The sequence below is a fragment of the Hemicordylus capensis genome, chromosome 3, assembly GCF_027244095.1.
Source record: "Hemicordylus capensis ecotype Gifberg chromosome 3, rHemCap1.1.pri, whole genome shotgun sequence".
In the NCBI taxonomy this organism is placed as follows: domain Eukaryota; kingdom Metazoa; phylum Chordata; class Lepidosauria; order Squamata; family Cordylidae; genus Hemicordylus; species Hemicordylus capensis.
Window position 1 is genome coordinate 91,643,242 of NC_069659.1, and position 19,351 is coordinate 91,662,592.

Genomic DNA, 19,351 nt, shown 5'->3' on the forward strand with positions numbered 1-19,351 from the left:
GGGTATCTTTCAGTCTTCTGGTACAAATACTGATTTTGGTGACAAATGTACATATTTTTGTTAGATCAAAAATATCCCGTGTAAGTTCTTTCAGAAGTCACACTTTTAGACATTTTTGGTATATAGTGTGTCCAGGTATATACTGTCAATTGATGACTCACTGATGCATTAATTTTTAATATGTCGATTTGACACAGGCCTAACTTCTTGTCACATCCATTTGACTTAAGACGTCTAACATCCATGCTGATGTTCCAGCTTTGTAAGGGTCCTGTGCATATGATTGCAACTGAAAAACTTTACAATGATCTCTTAAAGTACCATTTGGTTTTGAGGTGGCTTGGTGAATTCAAGACTATGAATAATAGAATTTTAGAGTTGGAAGGGATCTTACAGATCTTTTAGTCCAATTCTTTGCTCATTGTAGGTACAAACAGCTGTCCAGCCTCTCTTTGAAGAACTCTAGTGAAGGAGAGCCAACCACTGTGAGATACAGATGGTTGCACTGTTGAATAGCTCCTACAGTTAGCAAATTCCTCCAGATGTCTATCTAAAATTGGCTTCCTTGTAATTTCAGCCCCTTGCTTCTGGTCCTGCCCTCAGGAACAAGTCCACTTCATCTTGTATATGACAGCCCTTCAAATGTTTGAAGATGGCTAGAATATCTCCTTTTATTCTTCTCCAGGCTAAAACTTATCTCTTGCATTTCTTTGTCAAAAAGTATGCTGTCACAGGGAATATTGTTAAAAATATGAGATAACTTTTTTTAGGCTTCAGGCTCCATCTGCTGGCTGGATAAAATTCACTTTTATTCCTCCACAGAGTTTGCTACTGCTAGCAAATGTAGTTATTATGTTGAAGAAAAAAGCCTTATATTCTCTTGAAATCACCAATCCTAATTTCTGATAACATGCGCTTGCATCATTTTCATAGAAGCCTGGAGATCTAATGGGATTATCAGTAGTTTACATTTTCAGAATAAAGGCAGAAATATTTTCCAGTAAAATTATTACTGTTTGTTAAGAATTTTGACAGATCTTATCTTTGAGCTGACGTTGACATTGTGGCTTAAAATTCTTACCCTGATTTTTTGAACCTGAAAGAGGATTATATCAAGTGGCATTGCTCAGTGTTTGCAAATGTTGATCACTTAGAGAGATTGTAATCAAGAAATTAAAACAAATAATGAAATTTAGCCTCCCAAACACAAGCTTTTTATCCTATTGTCCACCCTACACTTCCCCTTCTGGTCAGCCATCTTGTCTCTCAGTCCCTTTCTGCTGGATTCTCTCAGGGCTCGTTAGCTGTCCCACCAAGATCCCTGCTATTGCTCTTACGTTTTCTGCCAATCCAGGAGACCTTATATCCTAGAGTTAGTGAATATTCAACAGAATCACACAGCTTGGGATGCTGACAGAAAGGCAGGCAACTCTGTGTGTGTGTGTCTGTGTGTGTGTGTGTTGAATTATTTCAGTATTTTGCATCATCCTGCATTTATGCCATCCATATGGACAGATAGCATCCAAAAAGATCCAAGCATATCATAACTTTTGTATTGTTTGTGTAGGGTACTGACATCATTGTGACGCATTCACATACTCGGCCAACCAGTCATGCTCACTTTGTTTTGAAATAAGCCTTCTAAATATATTTTGGATCATTCAAAAAGTCTAGAATGCAGAACTATATATCTTGTGCAAGATGATGGCACAAAGTCTTCTCAAGGTGCAAGGATACTTTTGTAAACTATGCTGATAAAATGGAAAGTTCTATCAAAAACTGATCAAAGTAGTATTGAGGGGTGGAGTTCATTTTGTATTGAGGCTACATTTTTATATTTTTTAATAAGGCAATGTGATAGGGCATGGGCAATAATATCCAATCAGGTGTCCAGTGAGGCTATATAGAGGTATCAGAAATAAAAATTTGGAAGTGATAAGGACTGCAAGATCCTATCTTTAATAGCAAATAAACCTTGGAGTTGAAAAGTAAAGGATCAGTCTTGTGCTGAGTTTTAACTTGCATAGTAAAGAAAGGTTTTATTATTTGTGACATGTGAGCTCCAAGTAACTGGTTGGAAAGTATATTGGAGAACAATTATTTCAGTTAAGAAGTACAGTTTGAACTTGTCATCTGTGAACACATTCTATCCAAATGCTTCCTCTTCTCTGCCCTCCAAATTCTCCACAGATAGAAAAACAGTATCTCAGGAATTTAATGCTGAATGCTTGTCCCTGACATGCTAATTTTATATAGGTATGGTTTGTATTCATATGAAGGAGTATTTAAACATTGTTTGTGTACTCTGTGTACTCTCTTCAGTCCAGGAAAAAGTTTACCAGTGGCTTTCTGCTGGGTGGAGAAACTGGTCCACATATCCAGAAAACGTCAGCTTCAAAAAACAAACAAAATCAAAAGCATTTGAGACATAAAATCCTGGTTTCTCTTTTTAACAAAACATTGGCCTTTAAGGTCTCTCAGCGGTCCATTCATTGTTGTCGTAATTGAGTCTATCCACCTTGCTGCTGGCTGACATGCTTCTCTTTCCTTCAACTTTCCTTCAACTTTCCCTAGCATTAGGGACTTCTTAAGGGAGCTGGGTTTTCACATAATGTATCCAAAGTATGATAGTTTGAGCCTGGTCTTTTATGTCCCGAGTGAAAATTTTGGATTGAATTATTCTATGATCCATTTGTTTATTTTCCTGCCTGTCCATGGGATCCTCAAAAGTCTTCTCCAGCACCAAAGTTCAAAAGCATCAATACTTCTTCTCTCTTGCTTTTTCAAAGTCCAGCTTTCGCATCCATAGTTTGTCATGGGAAGAAACATTGTCTAAACGATTCTAATCTTTGTACTTATGGACATGTCACAGCATCTAAATATGCTTTCCAAGGCCTTAATAGCAACCCTACCAAGTGCTAGTCTGTGGCATATTTCTTGACTTTACTGCTGATGGTCGATCCTAAAAGGCAGAAACTATCTACCACTTTAATGTCTTCATTATCAGTTATGAGGCTGGTTGCTGTACCTGTTGTCATTAGTTTAGTCTTCTTTACATTTAGTCATTGTTCTTTTCTTTTCTTTTTTACTGTGCTCCTTGACTTTCATTACTTGAGCTTGCAGATGCTCTGCATTCTCAGCTATCAGAGTGGTGTCATCAGCGTAGCACAAGTTATTGATGTTTCTCCCTCCGACTTTAAAACCATGCTCATCTTCTTCCAATCCAGCTTCTCTCAGTATATGTTCAGCATTTAAGTTGAATAAATAAGGAGAAATTATACAGCCTTGTCTTACTCCTTTGCCAATCTGAGACCAGTCTGTTTAACCATGTTCCGCCTGGACTTTGGCTTCCTGTTCTGTGTATAGGTTTCTCATGAGAACAGTGAGATGTTCTGGGTTGCCCATTTTCCTAAGGATATTCTGCAACTTGATGAGAAGCAAAATGTTTTAAAAAGCTGCCTGATGCTGAGAGCAATCCTGGGAAAAGGGGACAGGGTAGAACAGTGCAGGTATTAGCACTGGGCTCTGCTGTTGTGCTTGGGCCCTTGTGTCTGAAGGTGCCACATTTTGATGCTGGGCCTGAAAAGATATTAGATTTACCTGTAGTATTATAACATTTTAAAAACATTTGTCCCTTTTGTCAAGTATGGGAATTCCTTTTGAGGAGGCTGTAACAGTGTAGTCCATTATTTTGAATTACTGCTAGCTTTTATTCATATGTTTAAGTTAATTGTTCAACATTGTCACTTTACAGAGGCGGATGCCCCAAACCTTCCGTGATCCAGCAACAGCTCCTCTGAGAAAATTGTCCGTAGATTTGATCAAAACATACAAACATATTAATGAGGTAAGATTTTCATAATTCATCCAGTTCTGTTTTATTTGCACATAATTTTGCACTGTTCATTATAAGTAGCTCTTTCAATTATGAAGTGACTCCTGATAATTATGATTTGATGCTACTGCTGCGTATGTACTCTTTTCAACAAAAACTTCGCAAAGCAGTTTAAGTAGAAAAAGAATAAGAATATGGTTCCCTGTCCTTAAAGGGCTCACAATCTCAAAAAAGCCCTCAAGATATACATCAGCAGTGACCACTGGAGGGATGCTGTGCTGGGACTGTTATTAATACATTTAATTAAGATATTAAGAAGCAAAGTGTGTGTGAGTTGGCGAGAGGAGGGATTATATATATTGCTACAGACTAATTTTGTTAGAACACACAACACTGTCTTCAAAGGAATACCTGCTGCTTGAATATAGTTTTGGTAAATGTAAACTGCTATGTAAAAATATCTATTGATTTAAAAACCAATATACATTGTCCAACTCCAATTGTATGCAGAACAAACATATTGTCAATTTACTATGTTTTCATATGGCCATGGGTATTTAGACTTAGGCCATAGATATTTTCCCCCATACCCTGTAACATAGTTATAGTGGCTGACATTCAGCACAGTGGAGTGCTGCTGTTGGGGACCCACCAGGGCTGCTGCACCATGTAAGAGGCAGCCCCAACAGTCTTGCATGACAGAGCCATGGTGGAATGGCTTAAAAGATCCAGGCCAGTTACGCAGCACTACTTCCATTGAAAACAATAAAAGTAAGACTGTGCAGCTGACCGGAAGCTGTTTTAAATAATTCCTCAGCGGCAGTTCCCTAACACCAGCATTCTGCTATCAGCCAGTATTATCTTTTCTAATTGTGCATTGCTAAAACTATTCTCTGAAGTTTGAAATTATACTTAGCTCTGAAATTCGGATAGTACCAGCAATGGTGTATTGGACTAGGACCAGGGAGACTAGAGTTTAAATCCCCCACCAACCATGAAACTCACTGGGTAACTCTGGGCCAGTCACTTATCTCTCAGCCTAACCTACTTCACAAGGTTGTTGTGTGGAGAAACATAACCATGTACACTGCTCTGGGTTCATCAGAGGAAAGTGGGATATAAAATGTAAAAATAAAAATGAAATAATATAACCATAATATCCAATTAGTAGATATAAGTATAACTTCCAATTTCAGAGAAAAAATCTAGTAATGAGCAATTGAAAGAGAAAGCGATCTAAACATATTACTAAATTATTAAATATATACTAAATTACTAAACAATATTACTCATTACTAAAAAAATTAATATATCTAAAAACAGTTTCATGTTGTAAACTGGATAGTATTGTGTGTATACTTAATGCCATTATTTCCCCACAGCAAACATTTTTTCCATCTTCTATTTATTTCGGTGATTTATTTTTATTTCTGAGCTAAAGGTGTTTCAAAACAAAAATACAGAGAGAAAAACTAACACTATCATTCTGCATTGCAATGCTTGTGATTCAAGTTTTCGTGCTATGATTATCTCTCCTCATCTCAGGTTTACTATGCAAAAAAGAAGCGGCGACACCAACAGGGCCAAGGAGATGATTCTAGCCACAAAAAGGAGCGGAAAGTTTACAATGATGGATATGATGATGATAACTATGATTACATTGTGAAAAATGGGGAAAAGTGGATGGATCGTTATGAAATCGACTCTTTAATAGGCAAAGGTTCTTTTGGACAGGTAATGCATGATAGCTTGAGAAATAATTTGAGTTGTAAGCAACATGATGAAGCAAACCAAATAGCTCTTATTGCCAAACTTGCCCCATCTGCTAGCCCCTTCACAATATATATGCTCTGAACTGACAAATGAGAAAAACATTCCCATTCCTACAACAATTGATGTGTTCTAAGTAAAGTTATGAAGGATCATTTGGTTAACTTCACTTTGCATCTCTGAGATTCTGATATTTGATGTTTAGATACTGATTTTTGGATTTGAAATCTTAACTTGTAAATGTGAGATGAGATATATTTAGTGTGCCCTTTTATTCTACAGGTTGTAAAGGCATATGATCGTGTGGAACAGGAGTGGGTGGCTATTAAAATAATAAAGAACAAGAAGGCTTTCCTAAATCAAGCCCAGATTGAAGTGCGACTTCTTGAGCTTATGAACAAACATGACACAGAAATGAAATATTACATAGGTATTAAAATCTTATTTTTAACCACTTTGAGTCCTTGAGGACTTGCTGGAAAAAATACCACCTATATCTTAATATTGCCTATTTATTATAATGTTAAAGCAGTGTATTTTCATTTTTTTTAAAAAGAAAGGTATTTAATTTTTTCAGTATGAAGAAATCTATTGATCTTTGCTAATGTGCACTTACCGCCAGATCCATGAAAAGCTGTTTTAAAGAGCTCTTAACTCTTCTGCACTTTCCTAGAGTCTTGTTGCCTTGTCTATTTGGTCTGGATCTGTGTTGGCTGCACTTTGAAGGATAATCTAGAAGCACAGAACGATTCTAATTGTTTCTAATAAGTGAAATTCATTCAAAGGCAGTACGTTTCAGAGTATTGTAACAAATGGTGGATGGTATCCATGACTGATGTCAACTCTTTCCCATATTGGTCTTGCTGCATTAGTGAAAGGTTTGACAGCTATGTCATCTCCAGCCATTTCAGCAGAAGTATGTATATACTGGTATCCCATTTTAGGTTGAGTTAATAGTATTTTACATTTTGGAGACTATCAGATGTTAGTAAATAAAGTTTGGCCTTTTTCAAATTCAGACTCATCCACTGCTTTGTCAGCCTAACTACCAGCTGAAGCTTCTCAGTAGGCAGAGCCAATAGGGACAAATTTGCTGTTATATCTGAGAGTAAAGGCAGTACTTCTGTTTGATAACATTGCCAACAGTATTTACAAACTTTCTCAACAGTTTATGCCTTAAATACCCACCTCAATTTGATGGAGCAATAGCTAATGATGGTAGAATGTGCAGTAAGCAAACTACTGGATTTTAAATGCCAGGTTGTAAGCCCAGTCCATCCAAGCCCAAGTAGTAAGGTTTAGGTTTTCCAAGAATAGAATTCATGACATAGAGAACAGATTCTGTCAGAAGAATCACATTATCTCTATATTATTCTTATCCCACCCTTCTTTCAAATAGCTCAGGTTGGCATACATAAGGTCCCCTCACATTTTAGCCTCTCAATATATATGACAGATAATGACTGGCCAAAGGTCACTCAGAATCATGGTTGGACAGGGATTGAAACTTCATTTCGATGCCTTCGACCATGGTACCGGCTTCTGGGTCACCTGAGGGAGCAGGGATTGGATAATACTGTTTTACAGTGCCTGCGTTCCTCTCTCTCTGGTAGATTCCAGATGGTGTCACTTGGAGACTGTTGCTCTGCAAATTGGGGGCTAATGTATGGAGTTCCACAAGTCTCCATGCTGTCTCCAGTGCTTTTTAACATCTACATGGAACCGCTGGGAGAGATCATCAGGAGATTTGGTGCAGGGTTTTATCAATATGCTGTTGACACCCAAATCTATTTCTCCATATCAACTTCATCAGGAAATGGCATTCCTTCCCTAAAATAATGTCTCTTGACCACCTTCTTCACAGTAGTTAGGAGCATCCTCTCTCACAAGGAAGCCTCCTGAGCCCTGCTTGGTCAGTCACTCCCCTTTTGGTACATGTTATAAGTGAATTTTGTAATGACTTTTGTAATGCACTCTACATGGGGCTGCCTTTGTACGTAGTCTGGAAACTCCAGTTGGTTCAGAACGCGGCAGCCAGGTTGGTCTCTGGGTCATATCGGAGAGAACATGTTACTCCTTTACTGATGGAGTTACACTGGCTGCCAATAGGTTCCTGGACAAAATACAAAGTGCTAGTTATAACTTAGCCCTAAACGGCTTAGGCCCTGGGTATCTAAGAGAGCGTTTTCTTCATTATGAGCCCCACTGCCCATTGAGGTCATCTGAGGAGGTCCATCTCCAGTTACCACCAACTCGTTTGGTGGCTACACAGAGACGGGCCTTCTCAGTCGCTGCCCCAAGATTGTGGAATGTGCTCCCTGCTGAGATACGATCCTCCCCATCTCTGGCAATTTTCAAAGAACACCTGAAAACCCATCTTTTCACCCAAGCTTTCTCAGCTTCCTAAATTTGGGGAGTTTTAACATCTGGCTTATTTTAAAATTAAAAACCTGATTTCAGGATTTTGAAACTGTTAATTGTTATATTGTTTTTTTAATTTGTTTTAGCTCTTTACTGTTTTAGTGATTTGTTTTAATTGTAAACCGCCCTGAGCCATTTTGGAAGGGCGGTATACAAATCAAATCAAATCAAATAAATAAATAAATAAATAAGCCAGGAGAGGCAAAGCCACTTATCAGTGATAAGTGGCTTATAACTTAGATAGCTTGGAATAAACAGCTGTGATGTTACATATCATATATAAAGCAAGCTACTTCCTATTAGTAACCATGATCAAAAGATCTGAAGGAATGGCAAGTTAAAATACATTAGTTTAGCCATGTTGTGGTTTACAAAATGAGCACACAGCAACATACACTCATGAATCAGTACCATTGAAATCAGTGAGACAAGTTTCAGAAACTCCACACTTGTCTGACTGTTGTATCTCCTGTAAGAAGATCCGCAAAGATGGGAACCCTTCTGCTGCTCTTATATGCTACCATGAGTGAGATTTAACTGTAATGTGATGACACTATACAAGCCAAATGTATAAGTAGCTTATCATGCAACCAGCTGATTTAGGAAATGCCCATGACATCAAAGGGAGCAATTGCTAAAAACAGCTGCTAGATGCTAGATTTGTCAGGTTATTTCTCATGATGGTGAAGCTAGCAGAAATGATAAAACTTGCTCCAGAAAGGGATAAAAAAAGATATTTCCTGATAATATGGGCTCCTTCAGTGAGAGAGATGGTGTGTTGGTCACACGAGTCATGCATGGTTTGACAAATCCCATGTGCTAGCTTGGCATGTAGCTTGGAAATTTAGGCATGACCACTGAGACAGGCAATGGATAGATATGAGCAGGAGGCAGCAAGCAAGGTTGGGGTGGGTTACTCTCCTCCTGCTGCTGCTCACATCCATTCATTGCCTGGCTTAGGCAGATGATGGTTGGATTTGAGGAGCAGCAGCAATCTACCTTGCTAGCTGCCTTCTGCTTTCACCTGTCCATCACCTGGCTCAGGCAGGTAATGGACACGTGAGCAGGAGATGGTGGGGGCAAGCAAGGGCAAGGGAATGAAAAGCAGGGAGTCTCCCCCACCCCACATCAGAGCAGAGGCTTTTGGGACTGAGTGGTGAGTGCATCCCTCTGAGTGGAGGGCACTGCTGGGGGTGAATGACGGGTCTGCCTTCTTCCCCAGTAGAGTGGAGTATGTTGCTGACTGGTGAGACACATCACTGGTGCTCACACAAAACGTATGGACATATAATGGATACACATAAGAACAACACACAAAGCTGTGAATAAAAACTATGAACTAATGAAAATAATGGACACCAGTGTTCTCTCATTCTTTTTCATCTTTGTGTGGAATGAGTTTTGTTCTGGACGGCAGTATCAAGGCAGTGTGTGTGCACAAGCATTCAGAGTGGGGCCTTCCTGATTCATCCTGAGCAGGATCTAAAATTAACTGAGTGGACATCAGAAAATGTGTGAGCGCGTGCACATGCACATGTCTTAGAGGGAACAGTGATGGACACACACAAAACTATTCAGGAGGGAAGAATTATCTGTTTAAACTAGATGCCTGAAATCCTAAAGACAGAAAAATGAGCCTGGCTCCTAGATCTAAAGAACATTTGAAAACGCCTTTCTCCAATTATGCCCCTGGATTTTGGAATGTACTCCCTGTTGAAATAAGAGCCTCCCCATCACTGGCAACTTTTAAAAAGGCACTGAAGACACATTAATTCACCCAGGCTTTTAATTAGATTTTTAGTTTTAAAATTTTTAATACTGGATTTTTAATGTTTTAAATTATTTTAATTGCAAATTGCCCAGAGACGCAGGTTTGGGGCAGTATAGAAATATTTTTTAAAAAATAAATAAAGGATCAGACTAGCATATCTTCACTAGCAGCCCTAAAGTTAGGCATTATTACTGTAAATGGTAACATGATTCAACATGTGATAGTTATTACTTTTCTTTTTCATTTGCTACAAATTTTGATAAGGGCTCAAAGCACTATTATGTATATAGTACTTGGTAGACACTTTGTCAAAAAGCACTGAGATGGGGAATCAAGCACTGATGTGTATGCCTTGTCTCTTGTGTTTCAGTGTTTTTACACTGAATATTGTGTTTCAGCGTTTTTACAAAGCTGTGATGAAAATAATAGCAGGGATAAAATGTTCTAAACTAGATAGATGTTCAGAGTTGTCTAACTACTTTATGTCTTTCCTGTACTCTGGAATGAATTGCCTTGCTATTGCTGATATAGAATGTAGATCCAATCAATAATGCATTGACAAGCTCCAAATCAGCATTGAGTTTTCTGAAATTTGACTTTAAGTGCTTCATTGATTCCAGACATCAAAATAGAGGCAAGATTCATTCTAAGCAGCAGTATTGTTTGCTTATAATTGCTGTACCCAGTTTACTGACTTTCAGCCTGGTCTACAGATGTGTGTGTACTGAAATCTGTTAGAAATGTTGGTATTGCTGGTAGTGTAATCAAGCATGGGGAAAACAAGTTTTATTCTTTTCTGTTCAGTAGGTCTCCGTTTTTAAAAAAAAGAAAGAAAAAGCTTCCACTGCCACAAACCTTTCTTTCTACATGGCAAGCATGTCGTCAGTGCTCTAAATCTAAATGATGTATTTATTTAAAATCGTTACATCCTGCCTTTACTTACAATAAAACAAGACTGCTTATACTTGGTGTTGAAAAATGGCTTTCTATTACTTTTCTCAAATCACAATGATGCAATAGCTTTGCTTTACCAGTTAAAATAAAGAAGAGTACAGGTGGCCCTTGTTATTTGTGGGGGTTGTATTCTCGCCTATAGGAGTGAGTACAGAAGCTGCAAATAATGAAACCTTGAGTCAATGGGAATGGTGGAGAGTTAGGTTCTAAACCAAAAAGGGGGGACAAGGGGGGCAGAAATAAGAGAAGAAAAGGACAGTGCCTTATTCTCCAACTATCCACCAATGGGTCGTCCCCCCACCCAAGCCCCGAAAATGGTCAAATATTTGCAAATGTTATTTATTTGAGAACAGCCACAGCATAGCTCTCTGCTGGAAATGACATTTCTGGCCACTCAAACTCGTGGATAGGTGAATTTCTACCTGTGGATAATGAAACTGGGTCTCTAAGACCCAATCACAGATACACGAAACTACGGATATGGAGTCCACAGATAACAAGGGCCAGCTTTACTGTTGCCAAATTGATACATAGTTATCTAGATGAAACTTACATTGTAGGAAAGCAAATCAGTCTTAAAACTTGTGTTGGGCCAGATTTTTGTGAACACTTTGGAACCTTGACTTTCTATTGACTTGTCACTGATACCCTTCTTAATAGTGTCACTGAATGATATGCATTCTCCTGGAAAAGATATTTGACAAGATATCAAAAACTTGTTAAAACACAAGTTTATTTAAATAATTTAACTAGATATTTAATTGTTGCTTTAACTATAACTTAAATAACTAGAAACTGATCATTCTGTGAAGTATGTTAAGTACTACTTGTTGATGTTTACATTTGAAAGTACACTTGTCACTTAAGTTATTTTCTTCCTTCTTTTTTGTAGTGCATTTGAAGCGCCATTTTATGTTCCGAAACCATCTGTGTTTAGTTTTTGAAATGCTCTCCTACAACCTTTATGATCTGTTGCGGAACACAAACTTCAGAGGGGTTTCACTGAACTTGACGCGGAAGTTTGCGCAACAGATGTGCACTGCACTGCTTTTTCTTGCAACTCCTGAACTTAGCATCATTCACTGTGATCTAAAACCTGAGAATATCCTGCTCTGTAACCCCAAACGAAGCGCTATCAAGATAGTTGATTTTGGCAGTTCTTGCCAACTGGGACAGAGGGTGAGCATTACATATTAACATAGATTCAGAACAATTTGAAGAGTAATATCAGTTTCAGAGTATTTCAGTAAATCATGTATTTCTATTTATAGGGGAGCGTCCATAATGTTTAGTCATAACAAAGCACCATTGAAATTAATGAAACAAGGTAGTAATGGCTACAGTATTCTGACTATGGTTAGAATCAAGCCAGAATCAGTCCCTGACTGATCCTAGCTTATTCTGTCCAAAGCTGCAAAAGAAACCTTGAATTCAGATAGTGATTTGTTTTGCAACATTTGGATAGGATAAGCCAGGATTGGTTGGTTCGGACACAACAACCAATTCTGGCTTGTTTTCTAATCATAACTAGTAGTATTCTACCAACTTGTGCATGGGGGTGGGGCACATCACGTGCTTCTAAGGCAGTGGTTTTCAACGTGTGGGTCCCCAGATGTTGCTGAACTACAACTCCCAGCATCCCTAGCCCCATTGGCCTTTGGTTGGGAATTATGGGAGTTGTAGTTCAGCAACATCTGGGGACCCACACGTTGAGAACCACTGTTCTAAGGCTTAGAGATGGTGCATGAAGCCAAGGTTTAATCTTGACTTCACATGACATCTGAACCAGTCAAAAGCAAAATAATTTTATGATTTGTATTAAAATAAACGTTTTGTCATTTTATGGTGTTTGCTGTTTTTAAAATAATTATGAATATATTGTTTTTCACTTGCCTTGCATTTCAAATAATAGTTTTCGCTTCTAATTCATTTATATTAAATTAAAGCTTTATTAGAGTTTTTCCCCTTCAAAATACGACAGGTAGGTATCATATTATGGAATAAAAATGACAGATATTAATAACATCAATTCCCCCTGTATTCAATTAAATAACCATTTTTAAATATAAAGAATAGAATCAGTTGGCTTCTGCAAATGAACATTCACTTTCACCAAGAGTAAATGTAGTTTAGAGCGTGAGGGTCATGCATTGAGTCCTTACCCTCTTCTATATATTTCCAGAAGGGTTTCCACCTGGCACAGTATAATACACATAGGTTTTGATCAGTATCATTTTACAGTAGTAAAGATATTAATTCATTTATATTGAAACTAGAAATGCACTTGATCTAATAACTTTGTTTTTAAAATACAGATATACCAGTATATCCAGAGTCGTTTTTATCGATCGCCAGAGGTGCTATTGGGAATGCCTTATGATCTTGCAATAGACATGTGGTCCCTTGGTTGTATCTTAGTAGAGATGCACACTGGAGAACCCCTTTTCAGTGGAGCAAATGAGGTATGTAAATGGATATGCTTAGAGACTGCCATTACCAACATTAATGATTGTGGAAAATTAGCCCTTACTTTGCTTCTTTGATGGAGATAGTGCCAACTGTTTGAAAGAGAGAGTAAATTTACCTCTCCATCTGTTCATATTGTGTTGAACTGCCTTCATAGATTTAAAAAAAAAAAATTCTAAAATATCTGATTCTCCTTTTAAATAGGTGGATCAAATGAATAAAATAGTAGAGGTTTTGGGTATAGCACCTGCTCACATTCTTGACCAAGCACCAAAAGCAAGAAAGTTCTTCGAGAAGTTGCCAGATGGCACTTGGAACTTAAAGAAGACCAAAGATGGAAAAAGGGTAAGCTGAGTATTGTGAATCTTTGCCCTAAACTCAGTTGTTTCTAGCTCCATTGATTTAAATAGCTGCTCTGAACAATCTCCCATTTTCACTACCTCTTTCGCAGGCAATGAAAATAGGCTTCTTCGACGTGGTCTTTGTGCTTTACACAATTGGGCTTTGCACCTGTGCATCAGAGTTACTCCAAGCTAATTTCTCCTCCCCACCCCCTCTGGCAATATGTGCATATGCAAGGGCTCCTTCCTTCAGTCTTTCTTTGTCCACCTACAGATAGACATCATCAGTGAGTTGCTTTGAGCTAAAAAGAACCAAACACAACCCTCGTATTCTTTCTCCTTCTACCTCTTCTTCTATCTATTATTAGTTGGTTTTATATGCTTTTTGATTTTGTGTCATCTCTCCCCACCCCACCCCTTTCAGAGGACATCATTTTTCTACTTTTATCCCTGCTTATGGCCAGCAAGGTTTAAGTTTTGTGCCTATTGCAGGGCCAGACTCCCCTCCACAGACTGGCACAATTGTTGCCTTTTCTGCTTTAGTGAGGCCCACAAAGTAGAATTGTGCGCACACTGCACTAAATCTGGCAAACAAGCCAGGAAGAACCAGGCCCTTGGCCTAAGGTTGTGGCTTTGGGAATGAGCATTGCAAGCCCAAGAAGTGTCTGCACCAGGCGGATTCTTCCTTGCCATCCTAGGGCTCACAGCCCCCCACCAGGCCCTACCCATGGGTGCCCCTGCTACTAGCTCCTCAAAATGGCCTTCTGAGCCTGTGGCTCTATATTCTACTACCCACATTGCATCCTCTTCAGTACCAACAACGGATACCATGATGCTGACTTCTACTTCAGCACCCTTGGGTTTGACCGCTTTGAACCCACAAGCCAAAAAGAAGTGCAATGCTTCGCATGTGGAGGCTGCCAAACCATCCACTAAGCCTCCCAAACACGAGCTTTCTGTCCTTACTACTACTTCCTCTGTACCAAAGCCAAAGAAAAAGAATAAACGCTTCCCAACAATTCCAGCCCAACAACTTGTTTCTACACAGGTTCCGTGCAGGAACCCTCAAATCTGAACTAGACCAGTTCGAACCTGAGGATGAAGACCTCTTCAAACTCAAGGTAGAACTCTGAACAGCCTTATCAGCATTCTGAGGCGGACTACCAATATGCACAAGACATTCAATTTGATCTCTATGCAGGCCACAAAGAAGGCCAGCAGTTTGATGAGGAAAGCTCACTAGACATGGATGATTTCCATTCGGAATTAAGAGGCATGTTGTGCTAACCCCAACTGCAAACATACCTCCCAGTTTCAACAAACCTCCCAGTTCCACCCGCAAGACCAGGGTCAGTTTCACTACATTGAACAATACTATTCTAACTGGGACAAATGCCCTGCCTACCAGTCATACCATTCCACTAATCCTTATTACAGAGACCCAGGCATTTATTATTCCTCTGCAGGACACTATGCCTCAAGAGATTATCCTCATCCTCCATCTCACTCCCAGCTGGACCAGTGGGACTACAGCCATCCTCCCAAAGATAGTTCTCATTCTCTTCAGTGTATTGGATCCAAACCTTCTCTTCACACCACCATGAGTATGCCGTTTCCTACTACCGATTCTAGACCATCACAGTGCCAACAGCAAACTAGACATCAGGCTCCTCCTGCTCTACCACAGAGGGCACCTTCTCGACCACCCGCCAATCTTGAGACACAGGCACAACCTCAAGAGCATACTGCTGCACACAACTTACAAGCACCACACCAGCTGTACCACTTGAGATCCCTCTAGAGTCCCAGCCAGCACACAATACAGAATACACCACAGACCCTGAGTCTGAAGAAGGAGATGCCCAATCTACTATCTCCACTCAAACATCCATCTCCACTAATATATCTGATACAAAACTGGGCTCACCCTCTGAGGACTACAGACTTTATGCAGACCACATTTCCTGCATGGCAACGTCCTTAGGGGTACAGCTAACTCAACAGAACAAGTCAGACCCAGACGTCCTGTTTGGTCTCATTGAGGCAGATACTCGCACCCCCATCTCTCGTCCTATGAATGCTGCCCTGATGGACATTGCAAAAACTTGCTGGAAGAAACCATCCTCTCTATCTCAGCCCACCAATCTCCTCGGAAGCTTTTACAGAGTATACACAGAGGACAAACAGGTGGGAGTTTTTCCTCAATGCTACTCCACACCTAACTTGGTGGTCATGGAATCATCTCTCTAAATACAAGTCCTGCCCTGCCTATATACCTCCAGACAAGGAGGGCAGGAAATGGTACATGTCTGGTAGGTGCCTATATTCCATCTCGGCCCTCAAGTTAGCCAATTATCAAGCCTATAATGCATGCTGCAACCACTTCTTGTGGAAACACCTAGCTTCCTAGGAACATTTAGCTTCCTTCCTGGATCATCTCCCTCAAGATAAAAAGGAACCTGCCAAAGTCTTCTTCATGGAGGCTGCTCATCTGGCCAAACAGAAACTCTACTCTTCCAGACACTCAGCAGAGTGTGCCTCTAAGGTCATGGCCACTTTGGTTGCCATCCGCCACCATGCATGGCTCCATTCCTTGGGCCTAGGCTATGATGTCCGTTATCATATAAAAGACCTTCCCTTTGAGGGCAGCATACTCTGGAGAAAAGATAGATGAGACCCTCCAAAAGGTCCAATGTCTTTGAAATATGGCACACTCTATGAGCTACCAACCACAATCTTCCAGACAATACAAATCCACTGTGGAACCGTAGCCATCCCTCAGAGGCTCTCATCTCAATACCATCAGAGCGACCATTCCTTTTGTACGCCTCGCTTCCAGCCTTATGGCAAATGCTCCTCTTACACTACACCATGCCCTGCGGCCCCAATGTCCAGACCGCAGACCTCCTTTCTGACTCTCCCTTCCAGCACCGCCTGGGGACCCGCTTAGCTCTATTTCTCTCAGCCTGAGAAACCATCACATTAGATTTGTGGGTCCTCACAATTGTAAGAATTGAATACGCATTAGAATTTTCATCTATACCCCTATTCAATCAGCCTGTCGCTACTAGAGCCACCCCTGTCTACTGATGGAGGTGACTTAGCTACTCGGCAAACAAGCTATAGAACCAGTCCACAACCCATCCCAAGGATTCCACACACCATAATTCACAGTTCCCAAACACGATGGAGAACTCTGTCCCATCCTAGATCTATGGGAACTTAACCACTCTGTCATGTATAAACGTTTTCTCATGATCACCGTCCTGTTCCAGCTACAACAGGGCACCTGGTTTGTCTCCTTGGACTTCAAGGATGCATACCACCACCTCACTATCTGACCTCAACGCCACCATTCCATTCGCTTCACGATAGGCAACACTACCTACCAGTTAAAATCCCCTCCTTTCGGACTGGCATCCGTGCTGAGCCAAGTGCATGGCTCCAGTAGTAGCCACGCTACAGCCGCAAGGCATTCAGGTCTTCCCATTTTTGGATGACTGGCTCCTAGTAACAAACACACTTCAGTCCATCCTACATGCCCTCGAGACTACTATAGCCCTTCTGAATGACTTGGGCCTCCAGATCAACTACGAGAATCAAAACTTCATTCCACCAGGTGCATTGAATTCCTCAGGCAGCATTTCCACTCAAGACGTGCATTATATCTCCCAGATGGCAGGATCCACGTGCTTACTGCTCTAACAAATTGGGTGGCACAAGACCACCATCACACAGCATGTGTGATCCAACAGCTCCTGGGCCACATGGCATCTATGACCCATGTGCTCCCACATACTTGCCTCTGCTCAATGGGTATAACAAAGCTGGTTTCTCCAACATTTCCACCCACAGACAGATCCACAGGCTCAACATGCCTTCTTCAGTCTGCCAATCCCTCCTGTGGTGGTTGGAGCCCTGCAACCTCAGCATAGGCACTCCATTCCATCCTCCACAGCCTTGTTATATCCTCACTACTGACACGTCAGAGAAAGGCTGGGGAGCCCACATTCTATACCTCCATCTACACGGTTTCTGGAACAGGGAGGAGGCTTCCCACCATATAAACTTTTTCTAATTTCTAGCTATCTTCAAAGCACTCAAGGGCTTCCTTCCACCACTACGCAGTCACAGTCCAGACCGACAACACCACAGCCAAGGCCTACCTAAACAGACAAGGAGGCATAGGCTCGGCCACCCTCCTCACCCTTGCCCTAGAACTATGGCACACTCCATCACACCTGTCACCATCCACATATAAGGCACACTTCATCACACCTGTCACTCTTTGTTCCCCACACAGGTGCCAACAAGGGACATCATGCTTCTCCTCATACTATTGCACATTGAAACATTGACCATTGAATTGTTCTATCAACTAGCAAAAAAAGACATACCCATCTCCTTGAAAGCTCACTCCACTAGAGCTGTAGCAGCCTCTGCTGCCTTCAAAAGAGCAGTCCCATTGGATGTCATCTGCCAAGTTGCAACATGGGCATCTCCACACTCTTTCATTCAGCATTATGCCCTAGATGTCCAATCCTGGAGGGATGCAGTGTTTGGCACTGCTGTCCTACAATCGCTTTTTGCCTGACTTCCCACCTCCATGTAAGGTATGCACAGGGTGCAGCTTGCTATGCGCCCAGACATGTAAAGCACAGAGACCATGTTGAAGAATAACAGGTTGCTTACTTGTAACTTGGGTTCTTCCAGTGGTCATCTGTGCTCTGCCCTCCCTTCTTCTCCTCTTTGAGTTCTTTAGGTTACTGGACTCAATGAGTGAAGGAGGGAACCTGCACACTTGTGTATATTGCCAGAAGAGGTGGAGCTACTGCCTAAGGAGACATTAGCTTGGAATAACTCCAAGGTCTCTGCACAGTGGCAAAGCCCAATCATGTAAGAGCACAAACAACCACTGGAAGAACCCAAGTTACAAGTAAGTTACAAGTAAGCAACCAAGTTACAAGTAAGCAAATGTGGGGTGAAGACCATGAAATTTTGCCAAAGTTTTTGATGTAGGGACAGATTACCTGTTATTGCTGGTGGCAGCATGGCAGTATCATCTTTGTTAAACTGAAAATGTCACACCTCTACAGGTGACAGCAGTGCTTAAAGTTTCTTTGTTTGTTTTTTAATATTCCGCTTTTCATCAAAAAAGTTCTCAAAGTGGTTTGCATATGGGAAAAAAGGTGGTTCTTTATCCCTAAAGGACTCACATCTGAAAAGATAAACAAAGTAGATACCAGCAACAGCCACTGGAAGGATGCTTTGTTGGGTTTAAATAAGCTCTCCCTCTGTGAAATATAAGAGAATCACCATCCACTCTGAATATTGCCTCTTTATCCAGTTAGCAAGGTACTGCTATTTTTCCTGGAGAGTGGCTCCTGCTGACTGCTATTTTCCCCTTCAGAATGCTCTGTAGAGTAGCACTACATTATGGCATGATGCTTTGTCATAATGAATGGTGCTGTCATAATGTAGCATTTCCCTATGCATTCTGTGGGGGTGGGGGTGGGGATGGTGCATGGCAGGAACCAGCTGCTGATAAAGGCAGCAGTGCTGTTGCTGCCATTTGCAGAGGTGTGGCATTTTCAGAACAGTTATACTGCTGTCACCACCACCAATAAAGATTACTAGTCCCCTGACCAAACTTTTGGCAAGGTTTGTGTCCCCCTTCCCCAAATGGCTCATACACGTGTCTCCTCCTCACTAAAGTCCCCCAAAAGTAACGAACTGCACTTAACTCTGAAATCAGGTGTATTCAGATCAGCTGTAAATTAGAATTAATTTCAA

At 40.7% G+C, this 19,351-nt stretch overlaps 1 protein-coding gene and 1 long non-coding RNA gene across 3 annotated transcripts in view; one reads left to right on the top strand and one right to left on the bottom strand.

Moving 5' to 3' along the window:
* DYRK1A (dual specificity tyrosine phosphorylation regulated kinase 1A) overlaps window positions 1-19,351 on the top strand; it is a 192,351-nt gene that overhangs the window by 158,451 nt on the left and 14,549 nt on the right. For both annotated transcript variants that reach the window (XM_053307634.1, XM_053307633.1), the window contains exons 5-10: window positions 3,755-3,847; window positions 5,381-5,569; window positions 5,888-6,035; window positions 11,644-11,930; window positions 13,067-13,213; window positions 13,422-13,562. In XM_053307634.1, coding sequence (XP_053163609.1) covers window positions 3,755-3,847; window positions 5,381-5,569; window positions 5,888-6,035; window positions 11,644-11,930; window positions 13,067-13,213; window positions 13,422-13,562 — 1,005 coding nt within the window. The remainder of the gene's footprint in view (window positions 1-3,754; window positions 3,848-5,380; window positions 5,570-5,887; window positions 6,036-11,643; window positions 11,931-13,066; window positions 13,214-13,421; window positions 13,563-19,351) is intronic.
* On the bottom strand, window positions 6,212-18,922 carry LOC128350054 (uncharacterized). Its single transcript, XR_008319135.1, has 3 exons — window positions 18,589-18,922; window positions 11,305-11,435; window positions 6,212-6,337 (listed from the first exon to the last, which is right to left on the bottom strand). It is a non-coding gene; the product is annotated as an uncharacterized LOC128350054 (long non-coding RNA).